This window comes from Rhipicephalus microplus, chromosome X (assembly GCF_043290135.1).
Source record: "Rhipicephalus microplus isolate Deutch F79 chromosome X, USDA_Rmic, whole genome shotgun sequence".
Classification (NCBI taxonomy): Eukaryota; Metazoa; Arthropoda; class Arachnida; order Ixodida; family Ixodidae; genus Rhipicephalus; species Rhipicephalus microplus.
The window spans coordinates 347,027,531-347,052,330 of NC_134710.1; the positions used below are offsets into that span (position 1 = coordinate 347,027,531).

Genomic DNA, 24,800 nt, shown 5'->3' on the forward strand with positions numbered 1-24,800 from the left:
AGACGCAACAACAAACAGACCCCTACAAAACACGTAATATTTACCTTCAGAACCAGTGGCCTACCATAATCAATCGAAACAGGCTATTGTAAGCTCCATGTAAGACCATACATTCCTAGCCCTTGTCGATGTTTCAAATGTCAACGTTACGGTCATGGATCACCGAGTTGGAGAGGGCGTGCCACTTGCGCAAAGTGTGCATCCATTGAACACATATCCGATGAGTGCACCTCAAAAACAACAGATTGTTGGAGCTGTGTAGGAAATCACCATGGCTACCCGCGATTATGCCCCACATTGAAAAATAGCAGAACAAATAGCAGAACTTAAGGTCAAATTCAACCTGTCATTTCAAGAAGCACGTCATCGTTTCGCACTACACAACCCATCTTATCCCTCCTTCGCAGATGAGACACGCCGGGGCGCCGTGCCACATGTTTCTGCTCCCGTGAATGTCACGTGAAGTGTGGCCGCGGTCGTACCACCAGCACCCCCAGCTGAAGCGGCCTGTACTGCTCCGCCAACTGAGAAGCAGGGCCGGCAAACCCCGTGTCTGCTGAGCCTCGGACCACTGGAAGAGCAGTTAGGTCCGAAAGTTCTGTGAACATGCCTGCCGAGCCGCCCCCATCCACCGCCTCACGAGAGTTGATGAATACAAGACCCATTCCTCGGGCGCCTGACACGCCGAAAGTTGGGCGTAGCTCTTTGGAGCGCACTAAAAAAGACTATGACTTACAGGGCGTCATAAGAACCCTGTAATCTAAGGCAACATTTTTTGTACACAGAGCACCATGCAACCTAAAAAGGACACAAATATTACATAGAACGTCAGAGGACTGCAGAAAAACCTCGACGATATTCAAGAAATTTTACACAAACATACACGAAAAGTGCTGTGTGTACAAGAGACACACTTGAAACCGAAACACACAAACTTTCTATGCCATTACGTTACGTTTCGAAAGAATCGGAATGATGCAGCCACGTCATCTGAATGTGTTTCCATTGTTGCGAGTCCAGGAACTGCTTGTGCACATTTACCACTTCAGACTTCTCTTGAGGCAGTAGCCGTTTGAGCCGTTCTTGGACAAACTGGTCACAATTTGCTCTATTTATATACCTCCTCAGTAGCAGCTTATTAAACGATAATTCCAGGCATTAATTGATTAACTTCCAGAAATGTATCTTTTACTTGGAGATTTTAACGCACATAGATTTTAATGCGTCTGTAGGGTGACTCGCACTGCGATGCGCGTGGTCGTCTGATTGAACAGTTCCTCTTCTCTTCAGGTGCATGTCTCTTCAGTAAGAAAGAGGCAACATATTCTAGCCTCGCTAACAATACCTACTCATAAATCGACCGAAACATTGTATTTCCATCGCTCCTTCCCCTACTTCACTGGAAAGTCATCAATAATACTTTTGGAAGTAACCACTATCGTGTAGTTCTGAGCTCAGCAGTACAAAATGAATTCCCTCTACAGGTTCCCAAATGGCTGATAGAAAAAGCCGATTGGTACCAGTTTTGCAAGGCTGCTAGCTTATGTGGGACTGACATATGCGGTTAGAGCTTAGATGCAGCTGTACAATACTTTACTGCTTTTCTGATTGAAGCTGCAGCTAAGTGCAATCCGCAAACATCTGGACTGGGCAGAAAACAATGATTCCCCTGGTGGAGCAGTTAGTGCCGCAACACTCGCAAACAACAAAACAAAGAAAGGAGACTGCTCAAGACTCACAGATCGCTGAAAGTTCTGTGAATTTTAAAAACATCAAGTCCCAAACCAGGAGAACGCGTCGACAGGTCAGGAGTGGGAGCTAGCAGATGTTTGTATCTGTAATCAACTCATATACACATGAAGCAAGGGTCTGGAGCATGAACATTAGGGTAATAGGACGACAGCCACATCCTCTCCCTCTAGAACACACAAAGCAACGGTTTAGAAGACCAAGCGAACTACCTCGGTGCACACTTCGAACAGGTCTCCGGCTCATCTGATTACAGTCCAGCGTTCCAACGATACAAAGCAAGAATAGAAAAACAAAAAAAATAGTACGCAAATTTACAAACAATGAGGCATACAAAGAACCTTTCGTCAAAGCTGCGCTACAAGCATCGTTCAACTTCTGTAACAGTATCGTTCCAGGCTCCGACCATATATTTTACGAAATGCTTAAACTTCTGCCTCCCGAGACCAAAAAAGCTCTTCTTTCTTCGTAGAATGCCGTTTGTTTTCCGGTGAGATCCCTTCAACCTGGAAAGAAGCAGTCATTATTCCGATTTCTAAACAAGGCAAGAACACATCTTTAGCATGAAGCTACAGGCCCATAGCATTGACGAGTTGCCTTTGCAAGGTTTTTGAAACAATGGTAAACAGACGACTGATGCATTTCCTTGAAAGAAATAGCCTGCTTGACCCATGCCAGCGCTGGTTTAGAGTGCCTAAGTCCACTAAAAACCACCTTGTCCGTATCGAAGCGCGAATTGGTGATGCTTTCACTCACAAACAATTCTTTCTGTGACTGTTACTCGATATAAAGTAGGCTACATGGCGCTTTGGCATACTCTGAGACCTCTCGTACCTAGGTGTGCGGCACAGAATGTTGGCAATAATGGCAAGCTACCTGTCTAATCGAACACTCAGTGTTCGAGTGGGCACCGTGTTGTCCCGTAAATTTGTTCAAGAAACAAGAGTCCCGCAAAAATGGGTATTCAGTTGTACACTTTTTATAGTCAAATGAGCTCCTTCTGCCTCGTTATCCCACAAAATATGTTTTACTGTACAAAAGTTGACGACGTGCAGGTCGGTTATAAGTTTTGTTACGTCTCAATGTGTGAACGTCAGGTTCAATTAGGTTTGAACAAGGTCTTTCATTGGGCAGATAAGAATGGTTTTAAACTCAACGCGCAAAAGAGCACTTGCGTCTTGTTTTGCTTAAAGAGGGGCCTCTATCCTGACTCCGACATTGACCTGCATGGTCAACACCTTTCTATAATATTAGACTCAAAATAATTCTCAGACTAATATTAGACTCAAAACCAATCTTTATACTATATATCAAGTATTTAAAGAATAGGTGCTTAAAAGCCATGACTATTTTGAAAGTGTTGTCACGCACTACGTAGGGTAGTGACAATAAAGGTCTGATGAATTTATATAAAAGCATCGTACGCGTGCGCCACCATTACGGTGCTATATTCTATCAGTCTGTGACACCATCAGCTATGAAGATTCTTGACCCTGTCCACCATCTAGGCATTCGCTTCTCAACTGGTGCCTTTCGAACTAGCCCTGTAGAGAGCCTGTACGTAGAATCAAATGAAGGGTCGCTTTATCTGCGGAGATGTTACTTGTCTTTTACATGCTATCTCAAAGTCAACTCTGACGAAGAACATCCCGCTCGCACCATAATTAATTACGTGTCCAATGCTGCCTTGTGCAACAACCATCCTTAACTGAGACACCCCTACTCCCTCCGTTTGAGGAGCCTCGCTGAAGAAGCTGACGTGCCACTTTTACAGCACCGGTTGATGGCTCCCGCTGCATATCCACCGTCATGTCAGCGGCTTATAATTGACTGCGACGTATCTTTCGTGGAGGTTACTAAACACGCACCTTCAGCACACATTCGCACACACTTCCTCGGACTTCAACATGAATACACTTGCCCGCAATTTTTTGCAGATGCGTAAAGTCTCGTGCTGATGTGCCCTATGTAGCTATCGGCCCATCCTTTTCAAAATTTGGTATTCTGCACCCACAAGCAAGCATATTCACTGCGGAAGCCCTTGCGGTAACTGTACCATCGAGCATATCAAGGAATTAGAACTGCAACGTACAGTGGTATACACAAATTAGCTGAGTGTACTAATAGCTTTGAAAACGCTCAAAAAACAAAAAAATCGTGTCTCAATATCAGTTAACTCTCTTTTATTCTCAATATGCGCTCTTAAACGACAGGTCGTGGTGTGCTGGGTACCAGGGCACCCAGAGATTGTTGAAAAAGTAGTGGCAGACCAGCTGGCTGGGTCTGCGCATGACCACGCACCCGCCAATACATCCCTAGTCATCCCTGCCATTGACATGAACGGATAACAAATTGCACGTTAACTAACCGAGACTTTAAAATTGGACAACAGTATCTAGATCTGGCTACACACAAGTCACACTTCAAAGAGTTTGATTGATTGATTAATATTTGGGGTTTAACGTCCCAAAACCACCACATTATTATAAGAGACACCGTAGTGAAGGGCTCCGGAAATTTCGACCACCTGGGGTTCTTTAACGTGCACCTAAATCTGAGCACACGGACATACAACATTTGCACATCCACCGGGAATGGCACTTAAAAGGCTACAAATGGGAAATACTCACTCAATACATACACACATTTAGCCTGGTAGTGATCGGCGATTGTGTGAGAGATGTGGAGAACCATTTACGGTTCTCCATATCCTTGTACAGTGCGATGAGTTAGATGCTCTGAGAAAAAAGCACTTTTCACTACCCCACCGAAAGCCCCTCCCGCTGGAACCTGGGATGCTCATTGGTATAGATACGAGTTTAAAACGCAATCAATGATTAGGTTTTTAATTGATGTACATAGTTTTCGCTGCATATTTTGATCTGATCCGTAGCGCGACCTTTATACCGAGGTCATGGCTGTGGCGACTAGATCTCCACCATGGTTTTATGATCATGTCCTTTCGCTATCTACATTGACTGGACATATTTCCCGTTACTGCCAATATTTTAAATACTTCAATGTTTTTACCCGCATTAGCGCGAGAAACTTTAAGGCCCCCATACAGCCACGCACCATGTCATTGTTCACATGTCTAGTCTACTGAAATGGCGCACTTTGGCCATCAAATGGCCCTTGCGCAATAAAATACCACGCATCATCATGATCATTATTATCATCTTTTACATGACATGCATGTCCTCAATATGATGTTTTAATGTGTCATTTACCTTCTTTGTCTATTCACGCCGCGTGATACCATATTTGGTAAAGGTGGAGCAAGCGAAACAGCCAGGAGCGCACTGTAAGCGAAGCATGTAGTCATGTTTTACTAGACACGCATGTCATGATTTTAATGTTCGGACATGTAACCTACTGTCGTCATCCATTCACGTCACGTAATGCTAAGTTTGGTATACGTTGAGCTAACAAAACGGCTGCGAGCACGATATTAGCGTAGCATGTCGTCATTTTTCCCATGACACGCATGCCATAATCATGACGTTGGGACGTGTCATTTATTTTCTTCGGCTATTTACGTCACGTGGTACCGAATCGGGACATGTTGAGCTAAGGAAGTGGCCGCGAGCACGCCAGGAGCGTAGCATGCATACGAGTATTACATGAGACGCATATCGTGATTATAATGTTTGGACGCGTATTTAACCTTCGTCGTCTATTTACGTCACGTTATACCTAACTAGGTATATATGGAGCTAGTGAGACGGCCGCGAGCACGCTATGAGCTTAGCATGTATTTATCTTTCACATAAGACGCATATTATGATTATTATGTTTGAACATGTCATTTAATTTCGTAGTCTATTCACGTTACTTAATACCGAATAGTGTATTTGTGGAGCTAGCAAAAGGGCCGCGAGCACGCTAAAAGCGTAGCATGTCTTGATGTTTTACATGGCATGCATGCCACGATTGTCATGTTTGGACACGTCATTTAGCTTCGGCATTCATTCACGTCACGTATTACTAAATTTGGTATGTGTGAAGTCTGCGAAACGGCCGCCAGCGTGCTGAGAGCGTACCTTCTAGACATGGTTTAGATGGCACGCATGCCATGATTATCAAGTTTGGGCATGTCATTAACCTTCATAATCCATTCACGTCACGTAATACTAAATTTGGCATATGTTGAGCTAGCGTAAGAGCCGCGAGCATGCAAAGAGCGTAGCATGTTGTCAAGTTTTGCATGACACTCATACTATGATTATCATGTTTATTCATGTTATTTCCCTTCGTGTTCCCTTCCCGTCACGTTATACTAAATTTGGCATATGTGGAGCTAGCAAAACGGCCGCCAGCACGCTATGAGCGTAGCGTGTAGTCAAGTTTCACATCAGACACATATCACAATTATGATGTTGGACGTGTAATTTACCTTCGTCGTCTATTCACGTCACGTGATACCAAATTGATATATGTGGAGCTAGCGAAACGACCGCGAGCACGCTATGAGCGTAGCAGGCAGTCATGTTTCACATGATACTCATATCATGTTTATTATCTTTGGACGTGTCATTTACGTTCGTCATCTATTCACGACACGTGATACCGAATGTGGTATATGTGGAGCTAGCAGAACGGCCCCCAGCCAACTATGAGCGTAGCATGTAGTCATCTTTTACATGACACGCATGCCATGATTCTTATGTTTATTCATGGCATTTAGCTTCGTCATCGATTCCCGTCGCGCTATACTAATTGTGGTCAAGAGAAAGGGCAGCCAGTACGCTATGAGCGTAGCATGTAGTCATGTTTCACATGAGACGCATATCCTGATTAATATGTTTGGACGTGTTACTTACCTTCATCGTCTATTCACGTCACGTGATACCAAATTTGGTATTTGTGGAACTACCGAAACAGCCGCAAGCACGGTAAGATCGTAGCATGTAGTCATCTTCTACATGACACGCATGCCGTGATTATTATGTTCGGACGTGTCATTGACCTTCTTCGTCTATTCACGTCATGTTATACTAAATTTGGCATATGTGGAGCTAGCAAAACGGCCGCCAGCACGCTATCATCTTAGCGTGTAGTCACGTTTCACATCAGACGCAAATCATGATTATCACGTTTGGACGTGTCATTTACCTTCGTCGTCTGTTGAAGTCACGTGATATGAACTTTGGTATATGTTGAGCTGGTGAAACGGCCAGGAGCACGCTATGAGCTTAGCATGTAGTCATGTTTCAAATAAGAAGCATGCTGTGATTATCAGGTTTGAACGTGTAATTTACGTGCTTCGTCTATTCACGTCACGTGATATCGAATGTGTATATGAAGAGCTAGCGAAACGGCCGTGAGCGCGCTAACATCGTAACATGCAGTCATGTTTTACATGAGAGACATATCTTGATTATTATGTTTGGACATGTCGATAATCTTCGTCCTTCAATCACGTCACGTATTACTAAGTTTGTTATATGTGGAGCTTGCGAAACAAACGCGAGTGCGCTAAGAGCCTAGCATGTAGTCATCTTTCACGAGAGACGCATGCCGTGATTACCACGTTTGAGCGTGTAATTTTCCTTCTTCGTCTGTTTATATCACATGATACCAAATTTGGTATATTGCAAGCTAGTGAAAGGGCCGCGAGCGCGCTGAAAGTGTAGCACGTAGACTCCTTTCACATGAGCGCATATCATGATTATCATGTTTTGACGTGCCATTAACTTTCATCGTCTAATCACGTCACGTGATAGCGCATTTGGTATGTGTAGTTCTATCGAAACGGCCACAAGACACTAAGAGCGTAGCATGTAGTCATGTTTTACGTTATACGAATGCCATGATTTTTATGTTTGAACATGTCATTTACATTTGTCATCCATTCACGTCAACAAACACTAAATTTGGTATATATTGGGCAAGCGAAACGGCCGCGAGCAAGCTAAGAGCGTTGCATGTTGTCATGTTCTACATAACGGGCAAGCCACAAATATTATGTTCGGACATGTAATTTACCATCGTCATTCATTCACGTCACGTATTATAAATTTGGTACCTGTTGAGCTAGCGAAACGGCCGCGAGCGCGCTAAAAGCGAAGAATATAGTTATCTTTCACGTGCCACGCATGCCGTGTTTATCACGGTTGTACGTGTAATTTACCCTCCTCGTCTATTCACGTCACGTGATACCGAATTCGGTATATCTGGAGCTAGAGAAACGGCCCCGAGCATGCTATAAGCGTACATGTAGTCATGTTTCACAAGAGACGCATGCTGTGATTATCAGGTTTGTACGTGTAATTTACCTTCTTCGCCTATTCACGTCACGTGATACTGAATTTTTTATATGTGAAGCTAGCGAAACAGTCACGAATGCGCAAACATCGTTGCATGTTGTCATGTTTTTTTTTACATAAGTGGCATATCTTGATTGTCATGTCATTTATCTTCGTCATTCATTCACGTCACGTCTTGCTAAATTTGCTATATGTGAAGCTTGCGAAACGGCACACAAGTAGCGCTACATGACCAACTTTCCTCTATAACCTGTTTCCTGTTTCTTCCTCACTCTACTAATTTTTACATCCTCAATTTTTCCTCAATGTACCCTTACGAATTCCACAAAACTTAACACTTGTGCCTATCGAATCATCTAAGCCTTCCTGCTTAACCTGCACAGATAACTATCCAGTGCTGCTCTGTGCCGAGATAACAACCACAGTAGCCAAGCGGTTGTGGGTTATATCTATCTTTTAATGAGTCTAGGCTAAAAAACTCGATACATCTCCAGCACAAAGCTAGACACTCACCCTATTACATGCGGTTGTGGTACGCTGCACTGATCCCTCCGTATTCTAGGGCTTTCGGCTGACCTCCGGTCCATTTTGTTCTCCGTCGTGGAGTCGTATCCTACCGCTAGCAACCAGTTGTTACAACCGCGGTTTGCAGGCACTGGAGGTCCGGGATGAAGTTGTCGAGGCAAGAGGAAGAGAGACTTGAAGATGGCTTATTTACATTTTATACATGGTGAGCTCTCGTACATGACGACCTCTTTCTTACATGACGAGCTTTAGAATCTGACGTTTCTTTACATGGTGCTTCTTCAAATGATCCAGGTGGCTCATTATAAAGTGTATGTTTTCCCAGATTCTAGGTCAGGGAACTCGTGCAGAGGTTACTGTCCAATCACAGATCACACACAACTGGTGAGAAGGACGAGCATGGGCGGCCCACTTGAACGTCCAATATTAGGGCGTGATCTGCAGTCCAAGGTGGCGCCAGCAGGGCTCTTCTTGTCGTGTGTGTGCCGCTAGTCGAGGGGTCCTAAGCTCATGCCAGCATACATTAAACTGTCCGCCGAACTGCTCGCTTAATTATCGGGGCGATTTGCGGCAGCCGCCGCGGTCTCTTTCAAGGAAGATGCTGCATTTGTTATCCTCTCTCGAACGCGCCGTGGCGCCATGACGTCTGACCCTCCGGCTAGGAGGGACAATACCTGGCGGTCATAGGCAGCTGACCAGTCCGCTACTTGTTTGAAGATGCAAAGAGCGCCGCTCCCTCGTCAGCTCCGGTGGCAGTCACAACAGGAGACAACAAAAGGTGAGATACTTCTGGCGTTCTTTTCAGCGGTTTAACAGAGAATGACATGGTAGTGGGGGAACTTATCTTTGGTGTTTTTTTAAATTGCAAATATTTTCGATGCGCTTCTCTTCGAGAGAGGACGATCATGCAGTGAAGGAAGAGAAGTAAAAGCCATAAATTAGGTGTAAATTCGGCAGCCATGCCAGCCGCCCACCATGAAGCCAGACTGGGGGACATGAAAGGTTCTAAAATTACATGAAGCATGTCAACGCCAGCTGTATACAGCCGCTATAACAAAATATGTTGTGCCCTAGACAGAGCAGATACACGAGGTTAACGATTGCCGCCAGGAAAAATCTGAAGTAAACAGAACGAAGAAGTAGACAGGAAATATGAAACAGTGAGAGTTAAAGACGAAGTTGTAGGGGAGAGAGATAGGAAGAGGCAACTGCCGATTTCCCAAAGGTTGGTCAGCCCAGGGGTGACGTTTACGTCAAGCCGGGGGCAAAGGAGCGTGTTGCCTCAGCCGGGGCCCCAAAGGTCCAATCACCCGATGTCGACTCAATCCCCAGGATCCCCTTTTCCCCGGACACGGCTAAGCCACGCACGGCAAAGCGTTGGAGGAGGTCGAAACTTCCCGTCGACTCAGGTCTGTGATGTTGCCACACACCAACGCCTGCTTGCGCAGACGCCAATGCGGGGAACATGAGACAAAAGATGTGGGCAATGAGCGATGACTAGCCATATATGGGTCTAAAAATCTTCGCACAAAAGGCGGGTCAAACATGTAGGTACAGTAAAGCTCCACTACAACGATATTTCCGCTTCAACAAACGTTTCTTTTTTTTTTGTTCCCTGCCCACATATCATAGGCTCTAATGTATTAAAACTTCCTCCAAAACAAAGCACAATTTGATTTTTTCTGGGTTCAATGAACTTTTCCCGAGATATCACCTACTCGTACAGCCCCATATCGAACCACGCTAACTAGTGAGGTGAAGCGACAACACATTTTACGTATAAAATTGGCACAAAAAAACGTACACACATCAGCGGTTGTTTTCGCATTTAATTATTTTTTTGGCGCTGTCTCTAACAAAAAAATTATTATCTGGTTTGCATGCAGAAATCTACTGTTAGCGTTTTTTATCAGAAAGCTAAAAATATCGTAAACGCACGAAAAGTGACCTGAGCCCTATTAACCCATAAAGTTTCCTAGGAAACTCTATGCCTAAGCCCTATTAACCCATAGAGTTTCCTAGGAAACTCTATGCACGTAACCCACCAAATGCTGGAAAAAAATGACACCATGGGGGCCGCCTTCGTTTGTAGTTTAGAAGGGTGCTCTGCAGCGTTACGTGAAGCATAGAGTTTTGCCGTGAAACCTTGTGAGCCTGGCCAGCCGAAGCCAAGCCGAATCCACACGTTGGATATTGCATGGCTGCTGGCTCGCCTTCTTTTTTATGCGAAGCATTTCTTATCGAAGTTCAGTGATTTGGAGCATATCCATCCATCCATCCATCCATCCATCCATCCATCCATCCATCCATCCATCCATCCATCCATCCATCCATCCATCCACTCGTCCGTCCGTCCGTCCGTCCGTCCATCCATCCATCCATCCATCCATCCATCCATTCATCCATCCATCCATCCATCCGTTCGTTCGTTCGTTCGTTCGTCCGTCCGTCCGTCCGTCCGTCCGTCCGTCAGTCCGTCTGTCCGTCTAGGACGTTTAGCTCTCCTGGCCGTTTCGATAATGATATCAATACCGAAATTCATAAGGCATAACATGTCTGCATGGTGACCATAAGTGACAAGTCATAACATGAAAATAAAGGCATCTATGTCATGAATGTCATGGTTTACATTTGATGGTCTAGCTGTTCTAGCAATGGTTTCGTTCACCCGATATATTGCAAAACTGGTATGGTACGACATGGCTGCATGGCAAACATGAGTGACAGACCCTAACGTGAAAATCATGATATATATGTCATGCCAGTCAGGACTACACGCCAAGCTCATGGTGCGCTCGCGGTTGTTTCGCAAGCTTCGCATATACGGGACGTGAATGAATGATGAAGGTATATGACGGTGCAGCCAAGATTATCGCGATATGTGTGTCATGTAAGAACATGACTACATGCCACGCTCTTGATGAGCTCGCGGCCGTTTGGCTAGCTTCACATATACCCAATTTCGTAATCGGTTTTGACGCATGCCCCACGCCAGCATGGCCTTCAAGATTACTTTCTTATAATTACGCGGCACAATTTCTAGTTCACTACTGGCGTTAGACTTGAAGCCCACGATGTGCAGTGTACTAGCAGTGTATAAATGAATAAAGTCAAGCTTTTATTGTGTGGCAGTTGAGGGGCTATTCATGATTTCAAAAGTCGCCAGTACGTGAGACGCGTGTAATTAAAGCGTGTGTGTGCGTGAATGGGGGAGGAAATTAGTACTCTTGTGCAGAAAATTTTAGTGGGAATGGCGTCAATGTATGCAGGAAAAATCCCTTAAATGGGGAATTTTCGAGTCTCGGAATGGAAATTCTTCGGCCAAGTACGGGATATAACAGGGGGAGGAGTGTTGTAGCGTCATCACGGTGCCTCTAGTACAGGCATTGCTGTGCGGCCGATCACGTGTTTTTTTGCCTTTGTATATGCGTGTGTACTGTAATAAACTTACCACTTGTTTTCGGAATGTTGTAGGTTCATAACGTTATGACAACCTTTTTCAGTTTGACGATTTGTGGCTTATTAGCGTATAATCAGCGCCGGTGTCAACTAAAGCATTCAGCTCATGAGTTTCTATTGTTAACCGCAAATCTGAAGTTATCTTCGTGTTGCTGCTTTTATCCTCTGGAAGCTTAGCATTGTCAACTTGAAACCACGATGGAAGATTTTCGTAACTGTAGGTTTCAGCGGCCTAACCTCCATAGGTTACTTGCTTTAGTTTTTTGGGTATCGGCTTGTAGAACGATGCCCAGCTGGGTGATTGGGAACGCATGGTCGACGAGGATCCTGGCTAATGTTGGCGTGAAGTGCGTGGACTCTGGCGCGTGGAGAGATACTCTTCGACCTCCGCTGGTCATTCGCTGTTTCGAGGACATGGTGCGTACAATGTAAAGCCCCTCAATCCTGCCCGTCGGTAAGGGCAGAACCTATACAGGCAACCTGCTTCCCCGTAATAGAAACACAAAGGCATGAGCTCATTGTCACGCCAAATGTCACTTTTCTGGAGCATTTGACCCACGTAGCTAGCAATGCTACAGGCTGCTGGCAGGTAGGTAGCCGTCATTTTTGGCGGACAAGGTGCGTGGCGAAGTGTTGGTGTGTAAGGAGGTGCTATTGCAACTGCTGCATTGCTGTGTGCCGCGGGTCGTGTGAGTACTTCAAAATAAGTAGGGGTGGATCAGATTGGCTTCGACTCACGCTCTGGCTTCTGTATGATCTGCCTCAGTTAACTTCGTACTATATCAACGACAGACAGTGCTCATGCAGTGCGAAGTGCTTGCAACTCCCTATCTGATAAGTTCATGCAGGGCTTCCATGTCATTCCACCGGCCTCCAGAGAAGACATTGGCAGGTGTGCAGTTTATGTCCCGATTCTTCTACAAAGCCCGCTGTTCTAGTGTTTCTCGATGGTTGTCGCTTCCGTATTAAACTCCGCAATTGTTCGTGGAGGGTTGTGAAGAAGAATAGTGAATTGCTCCTGCCTCATGCCACGCATGAGATGGCGCAGGTTCTTCGCTTTAGCCTTATTGGAAAGCACCCGTTTGAACAGGTGGATCATGTCCTCGATATACATTGCGATGCTTTCATTGGTTAGTTGGTTTCTCGTTTTAAGAGCAGCCTGCGCCTTTGTTTGCTAACTGTACTGGCGTAAGTAGCCAGAGTTTCTCACGGAATTCATCCCAGGTAGGCAAGGATGTCTCGTGGTTATCAAATCACGCCTTTTCAAAGTTCTCCAAGGTAGGTCACACATGGCGGAGCTTCCCTTTCTCGTCCCAATCATTCAAACTTGCCACTCTCTTGAAGATGTTCAGCGAATCTTCCACGTGTTAAAGCGAGTCGCCATGAATTACTGGCGGCTGATGAGGCTGGTTGATCACCACGTGTGCCGTGGTTACCTGGCTAGTCGTGGCGATGGCGTTCATTGATTGCGTTGCCCTGGGAGTGGAGTGGATATTAGTGAACTCTGGTGAGTCACCTCGAAGACGGCTACTGGCCCTCTGGCGCACAGTTGTAAGCTCTACAAGATCGACTCACTGCTGTCTTGCTCTGCTGTCTTCCGTTCGTAAAGCTTCAATTCATGTTCAGCACCTCCACCAGAAATGTACAGACAACGAAGCACTAGGCGGTATTAGAAAAACGTATTTAATAAAGGGTGAACCTGTGCCTACAATTCATAGTTAATGTGGTCGTAGAGCTACGCGTCAGTCGAATACCAAAGATGTCTTTTAGCCTACTTGTACTTCCTTTAGCTAGATTCTTGAGAGCGTGGCGCATGTCAGGCGCGGACCCAGCCAGGTGGTCGTGGCATCATAGTCTCTGCGCGGCACAACACGGCGCGCATGCATGCCCTGTGCACGTGGTGATCGGCGTGTTGTTTGAAATCGCACAAGATGTCACGGCAATATTTAGCGCAAACTAGCAAAAGGACGAGAAGGAAGAGACACACAACCCGTGCACTAACTTTCAACAAAATGGTTCATTGCCATCGAAACATGAATATAATACAGTGATGAGCCCCCCCCCCCCCCCTGATGTCACGTGCAAAGAAGTGCATTTTTTATATCCTGCGGGAGTTTACAAGACATGTGAAACAAATCACAAACTGATTCACGTTAAAACACAAAACAATTCTTGATCCGAAAAGGAGAGGAATGGCGTGACTGCACAATCAGTACTACCTAACTTTGCTATTTCGGTGCCTTGAAAAATAACGGCGCATCACACCTTATCGCACCAACCCCATTTTCGTTTTATTTCTAACAGGGGATAGTCACATTGTTTTGTGTACTGCAACAAGCGGCGCGACCGTCGTGTTTAGTTGGGCAAAGTCGTGAATTCGTCTGCTAGCATTTCCAAAAAGAGAGAGACCATGGCGAGGCAGAGCCGCAGTCGTTGGTGAAGCTTTGAGCCAAAAAATTGTGGCCTTTCTTTTCATCTTCCATGTGGTCATCACACCACACTGCGCGTACCCAAAATCAACAAGAACAGAATATCTGAGTTCTGAGTGCTTAAAAATTCATCCGGGCAGCAGCTGCAAGAGTCTCAGAGCATCTGAAATCCAAACCACGGTTCTCTTGCGGCATACGCTTCTGGTCTGAGGTAAGCGTTCGAGTAAAGTGCTTGTTGCAGAGGCTATGTGACTGAGAAACTTCTAGAATAGCCTTGACCAGATATACTCCCTAATATATCTTCCAGTGAAATTATATACATGCGTTATAAAACACTCGTCAGATATCGGCACAGCTCTGTTTCTTTTTGACCTGTATAACGCTGTGCTCCTTTCTTCCGCTCAAATATTCAGCCACAGCTAGTGTTAATGTAAGTGCCTCCTATACCTGAAGGCAGAAAGTACAGTAAACTTCTAGCCACAGGATCTACACCCTTTGCAATTGCGTGAGTCATAGATGTTCTAAAAATAAACAGGTCATGACGAAGCGTGGCTAACGCAACAAAAATACTGATTGGATGTTTCAACTTTACAAAAGAAGAGCGGCCTGATATATGCTATTTTACTGCGTAAGAGTTCTTTTTGATTCCTTGTGATCGTAGTCTGTCACACAGTTTTAGTGTTTTCGTCTTGGTTTTTTTAATACTATACGTGCGCGTTCATTGAAATTTCTTTTAAAAATTTTGCACCTTGTGATTTTGTATCCCACGGAGGCGTTCCATTGCTGTGATGCGAGGGTTGGGGGTCAGTGAAATGATGAAGGCGATGATATACCGAATGAATAGCTCCACCTACGGCATAGCTCCGTTTTTGCCAAACATGCTGATGGAAGAAAACAAAATAAAATAAAAGGAGAAGGCTAACGAAGTGTAAAGCGAAGGGCCAATGCAGTAATCCGGTGTGTGGTCCATGTGCTTTGGCGTGCTAACGCACACATCAGCGTCTGTGGCACTGCTTCTACACGTTTACGTTCACAAATAATTGATTTCGTCAATCTGCCAGCCAACCAAGCTACTGCTGGTCAGTGATGCTCTCTCGCGCGTGCGCTGCGAACCGGTTTTAAAATGCGTATATCGTAATTTTGCATTGTAACTCTATCTTATGTTGCAGCCAAGCAACTAAATTGCTCGGATAAATGAGAACTGAAGTTGAGCAGTGCGTTGTCGGGCGCAGCTCGTTCACACAGCACCGAACTGGTTGAGACAAATTCACGTCTGTACTTTCTTTTTTTGTTAACTTACCAGTTTCATTAAAGTAAGTGTTACCTTGATTTGTGGGGTTTAACGTCCGAAAACTACCATATGATTATGAGAGACGCCGTAGTGGAGGGCTCCGGAAATTTCGACCACCTGGGTTCCTTTAACGTGCACCCAAATCTGAGTACACGGGCCTACAACATTCCCGCTCTCAACCGGAAATGCAGCCACCACAGCCGGGATTTGATTCCGCGACCTGCGGGTCAGCAGCCGAGTACCTTAGCCACATGACCACCGTGGCAGGCAAATGAGTGTTACCTTGTTCCCGGCATTGTCAGAGCTTCCTCGTTGCTTGAATCACAAAAAAAGAATTGGAATGCTATATCTGAAGAAAGATAAAAACCGGTAACTATAGCACCTAAAGGTGGAGACACGCGACTGGTTTTGTTTTCGCGCCCAACAAAACATCCCCACTGAAACATTCCGTATGTGATGTCTAATAATTCCGTATGTATCCGTAAAAATGCATGTGTTTCCCATATATTTTTCATATATTTTCGTAAGATTCTTACGGAAGCATACGGAAATATTGGGCATCGCATACGAATCGTTCCAGTAGGAATGGCAGATCGAGCTTATGGTCTAGTCACCACATGGCGCTGTAGATATGTAACTTTGCGTTTTAGCGACAACAATGGAAAGCTGAAAACAACTGGGGTAGAAATAAGCAACAGACAAGCAGGGTATTGGCAGCTGAAAATTACAAAAAACGACAAAATAAATAGTGGAGAAATAACGTCATCAGGCCGTAAGCGGCAAAATGCGGGGCTGTGAAATTATGTTTTTTTTCCACTGTAGGACAGAACTAATTGAGGCAAACAAGTTATTAGATTAACCTAAAGTTTTTTTTTTCTCGAGCCTTTCTAATGTAGGCCACTGCCCCTTTATAATATAGGCGCTCATAATGTCCATCCACACTTCTATCTATCCATTCATTGATTCATTCATTGATCAATTTGTCGCCCTTTACAATAAACAAAAAAACAGGAGTACGACTAGACAGTACAGTGTTGTATTATGATTACAGCTTCACATCTGCCAAGTTCCTCTATCAAAACCAAAATCATGAACTTCCACTGTCCTTGAGTTACGAATTCGTTTGTGACCTTAACCACTTCAACAAGTTTCGTTGACTCCATGCTGAACCTTGATTGAAGGTCTGCAAGCAACAGTTTGCTTCCGGCATGATGGAGCTTTTGCCTGCGAATAAAAATGAAACAATGGTCACCTATGTAATGTAACCAACATTAGCATAGGGTTTTCTAGCTTTTTAGGTGACATAACTTCCAACATATAGCTTATTACAGAATTATGTAAGAAAATTAGTACAACCCTGCCAATTTCAAATAAATAAAGAATAAGATAGAGGTAATATGAAATATAAAAGACTTGAAGAATATTAGGCCCATGGGCCTATCAGCTCACTTTCTTTGACATAAAAATATTGAAAAAGGCAGTTTTCAACATGTTAAGAAAAACACTTGGCTTTTACCAGCGCAATCGGCAGGCACTCGCAAATTGTGGCAGGAAATCCGCCATTCGTATTCGAAAATTTTTGGCAATGCCCGCAGACTGCCTTGCCGCCAAGTGGAATTTAGGAGCATCTTCTTGAGGGGAGATAATAAACGACACAACGGAAGCAAAACCCAGTCGCTCCTTTGTTTACTCACATTTAAAGCATTACTTTTAACGCCTTACTTTCAACGCATTAGCAAGTAGCGAACACTGCGACTTTGCATATTTCTTGCATCAGGAAACCAACCGCGCCCTCCGTGACACCATATTCTCATTTGTTTTTATGAGACACGAAGTTTTTCTGAAAATACGTGGCACCTCACACATTCAATGAGTCTGTAGTGTACACGTATCAGCTTCACGATGTTTTCTGCCGCCACATAGGTTACTTAAGTGCTATATTCAGACATTTTAGAGGAAAATTATCCTATTTCACATGCACATGGCATTGTACTCGGGTTATCGCGCAGGCTCATGGTGTGATTTTCTATAACAGAGCAATCTCAAATTTGTAATACTTTAAAATTGGACCTCTGCTCATTGTTGGGAAAGCACTGTTATAAATCGTTCGAACGCCTCGCCGCGGTGGTCTAGTGGCTAAGGTACTCGGCTGCTGACCCGCAGGTCGCGAGTTCGAATCCAGATTGCGGCGGCTGCATTTCCGATGGAGACGGAAAAGTTGTAGGCCCGTGTGCTCAGATTAAGGTGCACGTTAAAGAACCCCAGGTGGTCGAAATTTCCGGAGCCCTCCCCACGGCGTCTCTCATAATCATATGGTAGTTTTGGGACGTTAAACCCCACATATCAGTAAATCAATCGAATCGTTCGAATGACGTTTAAGTCATTCGAAGACGCGTTCCCTCCCAGGCTGTCGTTCGAGTTTTATATCGCGGAGCGAATGAACGCCATTCTTAGAGATAATCGTAGAACCTTCCAATGCAATTACGCCCACTACGGGAGCATCATAGATTCATCACAACAGAAACATCACGTGACTGCTAGCGGTAGTGCTGTAATATTCGAAGGCACATTTAAAAATGCCAACTCGCGTCATCGCTTGTTAGCTTCATCAACAGCTAATGCGGCTCTTTACCGCTATGAGTGCTCGTGTGTTGCTTTAATCTGATATTCAGTGTCCTGGCAACAAGTTCGGCCAAATAAACAGTTTCATCTTCAACATACAGTCTGCTGCCTTCGTGAACGTAACGTCCAGGTGACAAGAGCAAGGGCTGTACCGGTTGTTTTTCATCCTCCGTTTATAGATGGGAGCACTATGAAAGCGGTTTGTTTCTTGACCTTTCAGAAAAATGCTCTTCGCACGCAGCCGTTTTTTGAAGTGTGAAGATGGTGAATGCGGAGTGGTCTAAGACATTCAGCGGAGGAAATTCTTCAGATTGCGTTCACTGGGGCAGTGATGTTAAAAGAAAAAAAAAAACATGAAGGCGAGAATTTTTTCAGTGGCACCGACAATGAGAGTGACGATGAACAATCAGCTTCTAACCCAAGAGGGGAGGTGCACTTGATGTCCCGTCATGCGCATTTTATTTTTTATTCTCGTAAGTCATTTTGATTGTACGTAATGTGTAATATGCTTGAGCGAGATCAAAATAAAAGCATTGTTTTCCTGTGTGATGCATGTAGCGCACTTATTGTTGATAAATTTTTATTTTTTATTTATACATTACTGCACACCTTGTTTCATTCAAAGCAGGCGGGCAATGCATATATACGTGTATAGCTCAATAGAAAAAAGAAAGAAAAAAACTAAAAGATAGAGACATTAAATAAATTATACAGTGAAGAAAGACGAATAATCATAAGCATAAAAACAGCGTCAGAAGCAAATAACGGTAATAATAACAAGTTAGCATTGACATGAACGTTTGCTACATCCCGTAACACGCTTGAAATACAAAAATTACGAACACTAAAAAAATCATCAGTTAGTGAACACGAAAAAGGCGATAACATTAGGTAGGTATATGTTCAATGATATATGCACTTATTGGATGTGATAACTGCAGGTTATTCTAATCAGTGATAGTGCTCGGAAAGACGAGAATTTGAGAAGGTTAGTTTTGGTCTTATATGGTGCTAAAGATGGCGACGATGCCGTGTTCAACGTGCTGCATGTGGTGTCACAAAGCTCTGTAGATTGAGAGAGAAAGAGTTGTTTTTACGTTGGAAAAAAAATTCTTAACTGTGTGCCTTCCTTCGAAGCTGAATATTATATTCCTTCACTAGGCTAGTGCGAGAGTCAGTTATTTTATATTTCTTTAAAAAATATACCCTAACTGCTTTGCGATAAACCATCTCTAGTGTATTAATGTTAGTTTTTGTGTAGGGATCCCTTATGACGCGTGCATATACTAATTTCGGTTGCAGTATCCCGAAAAGTGTGCTTTAGTTAGTGGCTGAGAATACAATGTTTCTTGTAGGAAAAGAAATATATGTTAGAAATGTGCTTCATCTAAGTTACGCCACAGGGTATTGTTGTGGACAGATATTTATGTTGGTTTACTTTAGGAGAAGTGTAGATCTTATACGTTATAACGAAATGGATTCTTAATATGTTTTATTGTGATAGACATGTAGACAATTTCGTTCTTGTTCAACCTTGTTCAGTTGAATTCCTTATCACCTTAACGACGACAATATTTTTTGATTGATGCAATGAAGTATTGATTGGTCATTAAGGGAACAAGCTTCATGAAGCAATACAAAATGGTGTGCGAATAGACTGTCTTGAATAAGGGTAAAAATTTTTGTTTACGACGTCATTTATATGTATAAGTGATAAAGGTACCGAAACACTACCTTGGTGAATGCCAGACATTACTGAAAGTTCAATAAACATAATTACCAACTGATACAAGATCATTGCAATTATATGAATAGGCTGCTATTCAGTTTACTATGTATACGAAAGGTTTATTGACTGCATTTTTTGTATCAGATCACTTTGAGGAACCGTGTTAAACACTTTCGTAAGGCCCATAAATATCACATCAGTTTCGTTTGATTTATCAAGAGTACAAGCAAAATAGTGAATTATTTATTGATTGTTGGGATTTAACGTTCGAAAACCAGCATATGATTATGAAAGACGCCATAGTTGAGGGTTTCGTAAATTTTGATCATTTAGCCTTCTTTAATATGCACCTAAATCCAAGCATGTGGGCCTCAAGCATTTTCGCTTCCATAGAAAATGAGGCCCCCATGGCCGGCATTTGATCCCACAACCTGCGGGTCAGCAGCCGAGTGCCTTAGCCGCTATATTACCCTGGTGGGTTAGCAAAGTAGTGAATAACTGTCGTTAAATGCATTACTGTGGATACCTATTTGCGAAAACCATACTGGTTAAAAGAAAGTACACACGTATCATTTAAAATCTTTGTTATTTCAGTAGCAATAATATATTCTACTAACTTACGGCATGTGGACGTTCATGAGATGGGTCACTAATTAGTTACGTGTGCTGCATCGCCCTTTTTTGGAATGGGAACGACATGCGAAGTTAGCTACTTAGCAGAAAGAATGGCTGACGACAACTAAGAACAATACACTACTACTATAAAAGGGGCCACGGCATGTGGACGTTCATGAGATGGGTAGCTATTTGGTTACGTGTGCCGCGTCGCCCTTTCTTGTAATGGGAACGACATGCGCAGTTAGCTAAATAGCAGGAAAAATGGTTGATGACAACTAAGAACAATACACTACTACTATAAAAGAGGCTACGGCATGTGGACGTTCATGAGATGGGTTGCTCATTGGTTACCTGTGCCGCGTTCCCCTTTTTTGAATGTGAACTACGTGCGCGGTTAGCTAATTAGCACGAGGAATGGCTGACGACAACTAAGAACAATACACTACTACTATAAAAGAGGCTATGGCATGTGGAAGTTCATGAGGTAGGTTGCTAATTGGTTACGTGTGCCGCGTCGCCCTTTTTTGTAATGGGAATGACATGCGCAGTTAGCTAGTTAGCAGGAAGAATGGCTGACGACAACTAAGAACAATACACTACTACTATAAAAGGGGCTACGGCATAAGGACGTTCATGAGATGGGCCGCTAAATGGTTACGTGTGCCGCGTCGCCCTTTTTTGTAATGGGAACGACATGCGCAGTTAGCTAGTTAGCAGGAAGATTGGCTGACGACAACTTAGAACAATACACTACTACTATAAAAGAGGCTACTGCATTGATTGATTGATATGTGGGGTTTAACGTCCCAAAACCACTATATGATTATGAGAGACGCCGTAGTGGAGGGCTCCGGAAATTTAGACCACCTGGGGTTCTTTAACGTGCACCCAAATCTGAGCACACGGGCCTACAACATTTCCGCCTCCATCGGAAATGCAGCCGCCGCAGCCGGGATTCGAAAAGAGGCTACTGCATGTGGACGTTCATGAGGTAGGTTGCTAATTGGTTACGTGTGCCACGTCGCCTTTTTTTTGGAATGGGAACGACATCCGCAGTTAGCTAGTTAGCAGGAAGAATGGCTGACGACAACTAAGAAAAATACACTATTACTCTAAATTGGGCTAATTAGTTTACATATGTGCGCAGAAAGACATTCGGTATGCTGTCTGGTCCTGGAGATGATTTATTTCTAATGTTCAGTAACAGTGATAACACAACTGATTGTGATACAATCTCAGTCGCATGACATGCGATGAGGGTTTAGAATTTTGTCATAAATTAAAAATTCACTTTGAAAATAATAGTTAAATTGGTTTGCGATACAATGCTTATTGACGATGACGAAGCCGCCCCCCCCCCCCATGAACACTTTGGTTGAGTTTTTTTTTGTGCTTGAAAAAAAAAAAAACACACCGACATTTTTGAAATGACGTGTGAATCAAGTTTAGCAACGTGTGCTGGGAATACCACCGCTTAGCTGGCCGAACTTCTAGGTTTGTTTTATCCTGCCCCTTGTAAATAATCGCACGAAAAACACGCCGTCCTCTTAGACACTTTACTTTTTCTATTGAGGTATAAGATCTCTCTCGTTTTCCAAGGAGTAGTCTTGGAGGCCTTTTTAGTTTTGTTAGGATGAGAGTTGCTACAGCCATAAGCAAGAATTTGTTTCAACCTATCCCAAAGTGGTGCCATGAAATTCATCAAGACCTAGTTCACCATAATTAAGACACTTTCATTTCTGGCACGAGTGAAATCTTCAACAGTGATCGTTTTGCATTTGCTGGTGTTAGGTACCTCCAAAGAACAAGAAACATATACTGTGTTGTGATCCGAAATTCTGAGATCAACTGACACTGAGAACTTTTGCTATTCAACGACTAATAAGCACGAGGTATTGTATAAATGCTGACGTACTACAGGTGTGCGTTGGCTGATTAACCATCTGATCTAGAAACAGAATGATGTAATTCGAATATTTCAAATGTGAATTATTGGCGTTGCAAAAAATCAGTTTCCCCATGAATATCTGGGAGATTACAATGACCTATATCCTTTTGTTACCTTAATTAAGAAACTGCTTAAAGAAATAAAAATAGATTTTATTTTCTACCTTTAAATACTAACCTTTAACTGATCCTGCAGTTAAGATACGTAAAATGCAATTTTAAGGTATACTTCTGTGTACTTCGACAATTCTCTATATGCCACAGGGGCATGGATCTTGTAACAAAAAACTTACTTCAGATCTACGTAACATGTCGTCTGCCAGTTCTGTGTGCGTACACAGAAAATAAACTAAAGTAATAAAGATGGAACTTACGTCACCTATGCTAGAAAGAATGAAAAATTGAAAGCTGTTGCACGTACACGCTTCGCGATTTCCGCTATAAGCTGCAAAACGATTGGTTTTATCACGAAATACCTTAAAGAGACGGTGCTAGATGTTATGCCGAAAACCACATTCGCAGTGAGTACGTGACAGCTGGTATTAGAGGTATGCACAAAGTTCGTGGCTTGCTTGTTCTAAGCTTTTTGGTAGATCGCCGATTCTCAACATTCGGCACTAAACAAAAAGTGAAGAGAGCCTTTTCGTTTGCGAAAGCCACCATGCGCGTAAAAAGATCGTGAGAAAAATTGAGGGAAGAGTCATGTGCTCAATAGATGGCAAAAAGTAACAATGATTTATCCCAGCAAAAACTTTATTGAAATGGCTACTAAGTTACCAATATGTGGTAATGAAGTAGCTACTATACTGTTTTTGTTAACAAAACAGCCACCAGGACTCCTCTCTGTCATAGCGATACACCCTATATATACTACGAAGAAAAGACAACTGCTTCTTCAATATTATCATGCAGACCCGACGCAGTAGTCTAGTGACTAAAGCACTCGGCTGTGAATCCACCGGTCGCGGGACGGAATCCCGGCCACTGCGACCGCATTATTATGGAGGCGAAAATCCTCGAGGCCCGAGTGCTTTGATTTATGTGCACTTTGAAAACCCCTGGTGGTCAGGCTTTCCAGAGCCCTCCACTACTGCGTCTCTGATATTCATATCATGGTTTTGGGATGTTAAACCCCAACATATATTACTAATAATATCGTACAACCAAGTTTCCGTTTTGACAACCACGAGAGAATTGCAACCAAATATGTAGTCTCAAGGTTTTCCTGCTTTATTAACGACACTGCGGGCGTTAATGTTTAAAACGCGAAGCCATTTAAAATTAAGCAAAGCTTCATTGTAGAAAATTCAAATATTTCTGGATTTCTTTTGACGACGAACAGTTTTCCCACACAAGTTGTTTTAGTTCATGTGAAAAGTTCATTGTTAATGCACAACTTAAGATTAGCCGAACATTGATGTCGAACCTTGCAGCCGAATGTTGAAGTGTTGGTAGCCTATGGATTTCTGCTAAGCACCCATGGTTTTCTTTTTTATTTGGTTTTATTTATATCTTACAATAAACACCACAAAATGAGTTATCAGGAGGTTACTCATAAGACTATCGTTAAGTATGTAGAAGCTCTACCTGGAAAGTCTTTCTGACTAACACTGTTCTCTTAGTGTCGTGTTAACAGTAGGCGAAAATTATTGCAGCTTAAAAAATACCCCACATAGAAAAGTGTCCCGAGCATTACAATACTGCCTAACGTGAATTCTAAGTGCCGTTATATGTCGCACCAATTTTGTTTGAAGTTTTGGTTTTCCGCCGCACAGGAATGGACATTTGTTACATGGCTTCTACCTTCCATTAAATTATATAGACTATCTTCCCACCATTGTAGAATTTTATAATAATGTGATGTACCTTTACGATTTGGTTTCTCTGCATTCTGTTTATTGATGATTGATATGTGAGGCGTAACGTCTCCAAACCACCATATGTATATTAGAGACGCCGTAGCGAAGGGCTCCCGGAAATCAACCACCTGGGGTCCATTAACGTGACCCAAATCTCAGCACACGGGTCTACATCATTTTCGCCTCTACTGAAAATGCCGCCGCTGCAACCGGGATTCGATCCTGCGAACTGCGAGTCAGCAGCCGAGTATCTTAGTCACTAGACCACCATGGTGGGACTGCATTCTGATTATTAGTTGTCTG

General features: G+C 43.4%; 1 protein-coding gene across 4 annotated transcripts in view; it reads right to left on the minus strand.

Moving 5' to 3' along the window:
• Window positions 1-16,610: 16,610 nt before the first annotated feature.
• Window positions 16,611-24,800, minus strand: part of LOC142777278 (uncharacterized) — a 46,661-nt gene continuing 38,471 nt past the window's right edge. For all 4 annotated transcript variants that reach the window (XM_075881593.1, XM_075881594.1, XM_075881596.1 and 1 more), the window contains one exon: window positions 16,611-16,946. In XM_075881593.1, coding sequence (XP_075737708.1) covers window positions 16,863-16,946 — 84 coding nt within the window. In that variant the 3' untranslated portion in view covers window positions 16,611-16,862. The remainder of the gene's footprint in view (window positions 16,947-24,800) is intronic.